General features: G+C 47.7%; 2 protein-coding genes across 2 annotated transcripts; one reads left to right on the forward strand and one right to left on the reverse strand.

Annotated features, from left to right (window-relative positions):
* Nucleotides 1–490: 490 nt before the first annotated feature.
* LOC123067720 (protein NINJA homolog 1) lies at nucleotides 491–4,505 on the forward strand. Its single transcript, XM_044490396.1, has 3 exons — nucleotides 491–715; nucleotides 2,171–3,329; nucleotides 3,916–4,505. The coding sequence occupies exons 2-3, from the start codon at nucleotides 2,267–2,269 to the stop codon at nucleotides 4,281–4,283; spliced, it is 1,431 nt and encodes a 476-aa protein (XP_044346331.1). The 5' UTR covers nucleotides 491–715; nucleotides 2,171–2,266; the 3' UTR covers nucleotides 4,284–4,505.
* A 162-nt stretch (nucleotides 4,506–4,667) lies between these two features.
* LOC123067730 (exosome complex component RRP41 homolog) lies at nucleotides 4,668–8,522 on the reverse strand. The gene is made up of 10 exons (XM_044490400.1): nucleotides 8,313–8,522; nucleotides 8,124–8,231; nucleotides 7,189–7,230; nucleotides 7,045–7,112; nucleotides 6,474–6,552; nucleotides 6,346–6,382; nucleotides 5,574–5,690; nucleotides 5,397–5,482; nucleotides 5,165–5,254; nucleotides 4,668–5,018 (listed from the first exon to the last, which is right to left on the reverse strand). The coding sequence occupies exons 1-10, from the start codon at nucleotides 8,367–8,369 to the stop codon at nucleotides 4,974–4,976; spliced, it is 729 nt and encodes a 242-aa protein (XP_044346335.1). The 5' UTR covers nucleotides 8,370–8,522; the 3' UTR covers nucleotides 4,668–4,973.
* Between the last annotated feature and the right edge of the window lie 737 nt (nucleotides 8,523–9,259).

Consider the following 9,259-nt stretch of genomic DNA (forward strand, 5'->3'; position numbering starts at 1 on the left):
GTTTGGCCGGGGTCCTCCTGATCAGGACATGGATGTAGCTTGGTTTTTCTTTCTCTTAAACTTTTAGCTGCCTGTAAGATGTTATATAAAATGGAGCCAGGAGCTCTCCCTTGTTTTTGTTTATAATAAATAAAAAGGATAACAAATCCAGTGGGTAGCCGCCTGGATCGAAAAGGAAAATAAAAAATGCACCACTCGGGCGACTTTCGCCTGAACAAACTCCACGCACGACGACACCCAAATTAAATTCGCGGCCGGCACGCGCACAGAAACCACGTGCGGATAGTAAACAAAAGAGGAGGAGCAAACAAACAAATCCGGCAGGCGGGCCCACGCCGCACCGTCGACCTGCCGAACCGCGGAACCGCCCAGTCGCCCACGCAACCGCGTCCGTCCCGCCCGGTCGCTGAGCGCCGGGCCCCACCTGCCAGACCCGGAGCAAACGACGCGAGCTCCCTCCCTCCCTCCCTCCATCGCGTAGCTTCCTCCCCTCTCCCTCCCTCCTCCCTCCTCTCCACGCGCCCGAACTAACCAACTAGAGCGAGCTCCCCCCGCCCCGCCCTCCCCGCCGCCGGCGACCGGAGGCCCCCCCGTGCGCGCGCCCGCCCCGCCGTCGCCTCCCCGGCCCCCGGCTCCACCCCGTGGCCCGTGGCCCGTCGCCGGCGAGCCGCCGGCCGCGAGGAAGGACGCAGGCGCGGCGCTCTGCGCACCACTGGTTCGGGGCTCCTGATCTGCTTTCTGTTTTGATTTCTTCCCCCGGGCGCTGGGTTCAGGATTTTCACAGTTACAGTTGGAGGCGGGTCGATAGGATTTGGATCTGCGCGGACGGGAGTTTTAGCGAGGGAGGGAGGGCGCAGATTTAGGAATTCGCGTGATTGATTAGTTGACGGTCAGGGGGAGAGAAGCTGGACGATTACCGGAATGGTATCGAGGTCGCCCGCCCCTGTAGCTAGATCCCGTCCCCTGGGGAGAGGAGGGGCGGTCGGATCGCTCCGCTGCCTTGGCCCTGGAGAACCGCCTCCTCCTGGGGCTGCGAGAGGAGGGCAGCTGGGCTGCTTGATTCGAGTCAAATAAGCACGGGGCTGATTCTGAATTCCTAATAGCCACAGTACTGTAGACAGACATGAATTTGGGTTATGGTCCTGATGTTTTTCGTGCAACCGATTAGAACATTCCATATCCCCCCTGTACGATTTATGTGCCCTCGAGCAGCCCAAAATGGTCCGTCCGAAACGTAGTCGTTTAGCTACGCCGCACTGATGTGGTGACATGGATACAAGGACATGGGATATAGCAATTTCTAGAAAGCCATAGGGCGATACGGGGAGTATATATGAATAATTAATGAAGTGCCCTGTAATAAAAACAGAATAATTGGATGCGCGAGAGATCAAAATACTGCCCCATTTGTTGCTTCCATGCCTCTTTTTTCAAGTCTTTAATGACGGAATGATCATCAATTTCCTCAATCTTCATGGTACTTTTAAGTTGTAGAATGAGCCCGTAGAGGATACTTCTGATTGACAATACCAGCCCCAGTCTCTTCAGTATCAACACCGATACTGTTGTTTATACTACCACCAACTGAAGATTGGCTGCCTGGCATGCCACTGCCTGCAGATGCCATGTCGGTATGTTGCTTCCATGCCTGAAGATGGGCTGCACATGCCACGCCACTCCCTAACCAGCACAACAGCAACATCAGTAGGTCAGCAGCAGCAAACAGGAGCATTATACAGCAAATCATAGTGGTGACTCTGGAGGGCAGCGAGGTGAATCCAGGCGGCGACGGCGGAGGCACGCTCGTGCGGTCGCCCAGTTGCTCCTGATCCAATCTTCTGCCCTGGTCAATTGAGCGAATAGAGCAAGTGAGAGAGAGCTGGCTGTTAGGTTTAGGAGTGGGCATCTACTGGGCTTACCGTGTCCCCGACATGTCGGCGGCATGCCGATGGCCGTATCGTCTTCCCGTGTCACTCTGGGGATACACGTATTTGGCGTATCGGCTGCGTATTGTAACAGGAACGCCAGACCTGGCCGTATTGGTGCTTCATAGTTGTTTAGCATCTATTCTTATGATGGATTGTTATATTTTTGTACTTCTACATACACTTCTTTATTGTCATGGACAGACATGATGGCATACCCTTACTATAATATTGTTACGTTGCAGAGATGACTGCTTAAATGGGATAATTATAACACAAGGCAGTCTGGTGGTATATACTGAAGAATCAGGTTTTAACCATACGATCACCAGAAACTAGAAATGGAGGATGGCCTTGAGCTTAGTTTAGGCCTCTCTTTGGGTGGTGGGTCTTCTGGGAAGTCTAAGGCAAGAGATGCTTCTCTAGAGCCTAAAGCAGAACCTCAAGTGGAAGAGAGCAGTAGCAAAGGCGTCTCGCAACCTCCCGATGCTCCTTTTGCGCATTACTATCAAGCAACTGCTGAGAACCAGGAACACAGTAGCAAGCAGAGGCATAGCCCTGCTACCCCGCCATTTGGAAACTTCTGGGGACAACACGGTGGCTCCTCTGCTCCAGTGGCAGATGGATCAAGTGAACTAATAGCCCACCAATCTCAGCTTCCCCAGTATCAGGAGGGGCGGACTCCAAATAATATTGGAAATAATTCGGAGGAAAACATGCCAGTCTCAAGTAAACGAAAGCTGCTTTCTGAAGAGACAAGTTTTCAGAAGAAGCATCATTCTGCTGCTGACCAGCCTGATGCATTCAGTAAGAGCTCTGAGGGAGGTGTGAAAAATGCACCGATTTCAATTAGCACGGATGATGGTTCAACAGGTGAAAATGAGGATGTTGCAGACTCGGAAGCAGAAGGCTCAAACTCTTGGTTGGTTGCACAGCGTGAAGACAGTGCCAAGGGCTCTGTGGTAAACAGAGGATCCGATATAAAGAGATCCAGTGATGATGCTACAGGTGGATTTCAAGGAAAAAGGCAACCGAGCTTTTCAGGAAGTGAATCTAGCTCTGGAAAGTTGCCGCATGGAAATCCCTTACAAGCATCGAATGTAGTGACTGCACAATATCAAGGCCAGACTCAGGTTTCAGCACCCCTGGGCATAACTAATGCACCCAATTTTCCTCCAATGTATACAGTGCAATTGAGGCCACCCGTAAACAATGGACCAGCGGTCCAGACGATGGGTGGTGCCTCCCAGGTTTCTTTTGGTTACCCAACAGGTCAGCTACCAATACTTGAAACGAGCTCTTCATGGGCATTTGGTACTCCGCCTCAGGCTATTTCTTCCTTTGCTGCAAAGCAAGCCGAACGAGCAGGAGCCAAACAAGCTGATGATGGAAAGAAACCTCAAGGTTAGTTCACCTCGTAATACTCTCTACATATGTGCAAATAAATAGAGGAAAAGCTCATGTTGCTACGGTGCTCAAATATATGTCGTAAAATGACTCCTATATGTGTCTACCTCTCTAAATGACATCTGGATTTGTTAGGTTATGTAAGAACACTGAGTTGAAATACTTGGTCTGGATATTTCAGTGAAGAGTTTTAGTCTGCTGTCCAGTCCTAAATGTCCTTTTATTAGTTTCTCCTTCGGTTTGGTGTGACAGAAGCAATCTGGAGGTGTGTAGTTAGCTCATCTAATTTAGAACCACTTTAATTACTACTCCCTCCGATCCAAAATAAGTGTTGCAGTTTTTTGAACTAAGGTTATTTCAACCTTAGTTCAACGCTGCGACACTTATTATGGATTGGAGGGAGTATCTGTGAGCAGCACTGCCACTTCTTGATATGGAAGTGCTTTCCTGTAATCTAGTAAGGTAAAATGAGCATAGTTGAAAAGTAATTCCTCATTAAGCTTCTTATATGCACAGCTATACCTTTTGTTCGTTTAAAATTTGGAAGTTAATCGTTTCCCTTTCTCTTCTTTATGAACTGCAGAGGCTGGCGCGTCCTCCTCTGCTCTTTTGGAGGATGGTAAGGTCGTTGAGAAGGTATTGCCTCTCATGGGCTCGGGCTCTGGTATAAGGCCGGGCATCGCCCCGAATGTCAAATTCGGAGGGTCCGGATCATACCCTGATCTTCCCTGGGTATCCACAACCGGGTCTGGACCAAATGGCAGGACCATATCGGGCGTAACATACAACTTCGGCAGAAACGAAGTGAAGATCGTGTGTGCTTGCCATGGCACACACATGACGCCTGAGGAGTTCACGCGACACGCTAGCGTGGACGCAACAGGCCAGGAGAACAATGCTACCATGTCGGCGTTTCCTGTCGGGAATCAAGCGGCCTCAGCCCAAAACTAATTCAGCGGCATGCGTGCTGGTTTCATAGTGTGCTTGCTGTTCCCTTTGTGTCCATATCATCAGTTCAGTATATTGTTGCTCTGTTGATTCAAACCCTATTAATATACATTATGTAGACATGTGTCATGTTGTAACTTTGGCTCCATTGTTGTGAACGAAACTGATGTATTTATTATAGCTCCTTTTGTGTCTTCAAGGCAGAATAATATTTGACTACAGCCAGCAAAATGGTGTGATGGAGCTGTGTTGCCATTTGGTGATGATGCAGGCAGAATGATAGCTGCATACATATGCTTTCTTCTATAAGAGTTTTTCAGTCGAACAAATATTTCATCATACAGGAGGTAGAAATGCTTTCACAACATGTCAACCTGGGGATGTATGTACCATATGCTCCGTCTGCTATTTTGAAGTTAAATTTGCACCGTGTTAAAACATTTTCAAAAGTACAACATGGATACCAAGTTCAACATCAAAGTTTCACATAACCAAGATGTCATCTCCTGTGCGCTACAGCATTTACGTTAGGAGGGAAAATGATGGTCCGGCTATCTTTGACAGGTTCAGTGCCATTTTTTTCTCTCAATGCTAGCTCTGCTAGGCAGATAAGCCATCAATCAGCGTTACACAACAGACCCGCCTTCAAGTGCTACAGGCTCTCGTTTAATGGCATCCGCCTGCTAGGTTTAACTAGCCTCGCTGACACTCCAGCTGCTTCGTGTTCTCCAATAGCACCTGTTTCAGCATCACAGCACATCCAACCAGCATTCAGGTTCCATTACAATGGGAAATAAGGTTTCAGTGTATCCAATGGTAGGACGACAAGTTTGGAGAAGATGTAATTGAGCAAGGGCGGCTGAGAATAAGGAACGGTTCTTAACCTCTCGGATGTAGGTCGCGATCGCTTTGCACCCTTCAGTTGCAAGGTCCATCACAGTCTCAAATGTGTCCATTGGTAGTTTCGCGTCCATCTGAAAATCACCTTTTGAGCATTAGTGTTGCTGTGAATGAATCAGAAATGTGTCGCATCAGAAAATTTGTGCTGCAGATGAGACGTGGGCTAGGGAAGGCCCTGAAATTTGGAGCAATCAAAGTTTATGATCGTTTTGTAACCTGCAGAAGAGTCACTTTGTCCATCTTTGCAAGAATGCCAACGGTTACATCCGCGCCTCCAGCGCTGTCTTCTATATAATTCAGATCTGAAATAACATATTGAATGGTTGAGGTCTCTTTGTATGAGATGATTCTTAGCTTTGTCATAGATGTGAGAACAGAAAATAGGCCCCATACCAAGCAAAGGAGTAGAACACAGATACCCAGCACTGCAAGAAGTGACTATGTCTCGCATTGGAATCCCAGCATCTGCAAGTGCTAGTGTTGCAGCATTGATGCATGCGGACCTGGTTCCTGTTAGACACGCAGTCATGATCAAGATAGCAACTGGAGTCATTTTAAGTACCATTCATGCTACAATCGTTTCAAAATAGTCAAAAATAATAGTAAGTCACAGCAGGACTGGGTAATGGAAACAAGAAAATGCATGTGTACTAAGTAAAATATTTAAACGGCCTCTTACTTACTTACGAAGCCTTTTATCCCAAACAAGTTGGGGTAGGCTAGATATGAAACCCTTTCACGAGGACTTCCCAGGAGGTCACCCATCCTAGTACTACTCTCGCCCAAATGGGTTTTATACCCAAAAGACTGGCTAGTTTTTACGTTGGCTCGCCAAGCCTATCACAACCCTTAGATATGAAACCCTTTCACGAGGACTTCCTAGGAGGTCACCCATCCTAGTACTATTCTCGCTCAAATGGGTTTCATACCTATGGGACTGGCTAGTTTTTACGTTGGCTCGCCAAGCCTATCACAACCCTCCTCCTTTACCCGGGCTTGGGACCGGCTATGCCTAGAAGACATAGGCGGAGTTATTTAAACGGCCTCTGGACAAAGAAAAAGCCTTATGTTGTGTGCCTTTGGTTTGGCACAAGAAATAAAGTTGGTTCTATTTATGCATGCTGATTAGAGATAGATATGAAACATTCAAATATAGTGCACTTACCACCATCAGCTTGAAGAACTTGGACAAATATGTCAATCTGCAAACCAAACACAGTAAGAATTCAGAGTGGGTCCTGTTTACAATTCAGGATAGAGGTTTCTTGCGGTGCAACTGATGAGATGACTCACCTGTGAGTGTGGCATTAAATGTGTTAATATGCTTGCCTCCATTGTTTGCCGAATAACAAGAGAAATTTCTGTTGATCGCCTGTCACAAAGTTGTAGATTCACCTTATTACTACATAGTTGTGCAGGAAGTAAAATAGCAAGTAGACTATAACTGATGAGTCATGTTATTCCCTTTGCATGCTGTGTGTTCAGTTGTTCACCACAAAACACTGGCACGAATCAACTAAGCTACACATTAGCACTGTCTGTTTTATTTCACATGAGGAAATTCTTGAACTTCTACTTTAACTGCATTGCAATATTTGATTATGTTACAGGCCTAAAAAGCTCTTGACATGACACCACCCTTAGCTCTGAGTACCTTTCCCCTTTAAGAACAAATCAGACATAACTAAAAGTTAACACTATCCCCGATCTAGACAACAATAATGATATCGAATATTTGAAAAAAAAATAACATGGAGAATAAGCCTGGAAAAAAAGTATGAAAACTTGTCATGACAAAAGTGTGTACTGATAATAAATGAATCCACCATAGTCAACGGTTCTTCCTCCCAAAGCTGGAACAAACCTGTCACCTTTTGGCTTTCTCCTTCGATCCCCAGTGCTAAATTCTGCCATTCTATACTCACAACGCACCTGCAGACACATTTCTCATGAGGGCATCCTAACAAGAAAACCTTTAATCTTGATGCGCTTGGACTAATAAACTTACCAAAGCCTCTTTACCGTTTTGTTGCTGACTCCTGTTTTGGATCTGAATGAGTAAAACAAGCAAACATAACATTAGTCTTAAGCTGAGATTTGTTAGCCGTTCATATTGAGGAATACTAACTAGTATGAAAAGGCAATATCATAGCTGCACAAGGAAGAGCCGCCATAGGTCCTGTGAGAAAATACCCCATGTTCTACTGGCACTCAAGCAGATGACTTCTCTGGTGAGCCCAGTCTCAACCCTTGATGCTACCTGCTGGTCGCCAATGGCTCCAACGGCAGGGGCTTGACTCATCTGGTGCTTTACTGGAAATGTGGTGTGGATTGTCCTTTGCATGTAATAGTTAGATCATGGCTGTGTGTTGGACAGAAACTTGGAGATGGTTGAACCTTTTAAGTTCGTTTCAGTAGTTTGCTTTTACTGCTTTCTGAACTTGGGCGTGGATGCCTTGCACTGAACCTGCTATGCGGGCTTCTAAAAATGTTCTACTGCCACCATTGACCCTACCAGTTTCCTAGAGCATGTTATTTGCAGTACCCAAAACACCAGAAGGATCAACATGACAAGACTGCTGTGCCGTTTCAGTGCTCCATGTCATAGAAAGCTCACAATGGATCCGTTCATAGACAAAGATGCCCCAAACCAACATATATCCAAAAACTAACTAGAAACTTCACAGTAACCGTTCATAGACATTCCATCAAACATTTCGAGTGCTCTTTGAAAAATATCATCCTGAATCCAGAACCTAACAACAAACAAACCTGACGTCAATCCCCGCAAGCATTCCGCCATACATGGCATGTGCAATTCGAAAACCCCGCCCCTATTCAGCTCAGCACCGATAATTAACTACACATCTCACGCCAACCCCTAACAGACAATGCATCGAACAGTTGGCGTGCACGAACTATATGCGAGAAATATTGGACTACCTCTCGAGGTCCGTAGACGGCGGCGATGACCCTGGTGTTGCCCATCTCGAAGAGCGCCGAGCCGTCGGCCCTGGAGACGACGCCGACCTCGCCCTTGAGCTGCCGCATCTGCGAGGCACCGGCCGCGAAGAAGCAGAGTCAGCCGAACCTGAAGCAGAGGAAGGCGGACAGGGAGGAGAGGGGCGTGACCTCGTTGGGGCGGCGGCCGTCGACGCGGAAGCCGGTGAGAGGGTTGACGTACTCCATCGCCGGACTGTTTCGCCCTCTCCACTCCTGCTTCGAGCTCCGTGCAGGCTGCGGCGGCGAGGACGAGGGAGAGGGCTTTGGTGCCCTCAAACCCTCAAACCCTCGCTAGCGTTTTAAGGATCCAAAATAATTTTTTTATGCATTTTTACGGGTTGAAAAATAGGGGCAAAGATTAGAACCCTCAAACTCAACCCTTATAACGGAATATTCCTCATAAACGATGTTGTCGTTGCACGCAGGAGGTCGACGGGGTGGCTAGCAGCGGCGGTCGCGGGAGTTGGGAGGATTTTTCCCCCCGCGCGAGTATAACCGCCAAATGAGGGTTGGGGTAAAGTTTGCTCCCCAACCCTTACTTTTGAGGATTGGGAAAGGATTTGAGGGTTGGACCTTTAAATTTTTTTTTGAGGGTTTAAAGGTTAAGGGGTTCTAGTCTACGGCTTTTTTTCGACGAAAACTGTAAAAAAACAGTTATTTTTAGGGGTTTGAAGGTTTGAGGGCTCTACTAGTAATGCTCTAAGAGCATCTCCAGCAGAGCCCTTAAACCCTCCAAACCCTTATAATTTTTACAGTTTGCGAGCAAAAAATCGCGTAGACTAAAACCCCTTAACCCTTAAATTCTTAATTTTTTTAAGGGTCCACCCTCAAACTCTCTTCCAACCCTGAAAAATAAAGGTTGGGGAGCAAAACCTACCCCAACCCTCATTTGGTGGTTATCCTCGCGCGGGAGGGGAAAAATCCTCCCAACTCCCGCGCCCACGCCCGCGTCCGCCGCTGCTAGTCGCCCCTGCCACCGCCGGCCGTCTAGTCGACCTCCCGCGCGCCCGCGCCCGCCCCGCCCCCAGCCACCGGCCTCTCCTCCACCTCCTCCCGGCCACGGCCGCGCTCGCCCC

The sequence above is a fragment of the Triticum aestivum genome, chromosome 1A (assembly GCF_018294505.1).
Source record: "Triticum aestivum cultivar Chinese Spring chromosome 1A, IWGSC CS RefSeq v2.1, whole genome shotgun sequence".
Lineage (NCBI taxonomy): Eukaryota > Viridiplantae > Streptophyta > Magnoliopsida > Poales > Poaceae > Triticum > Triticum aestivum.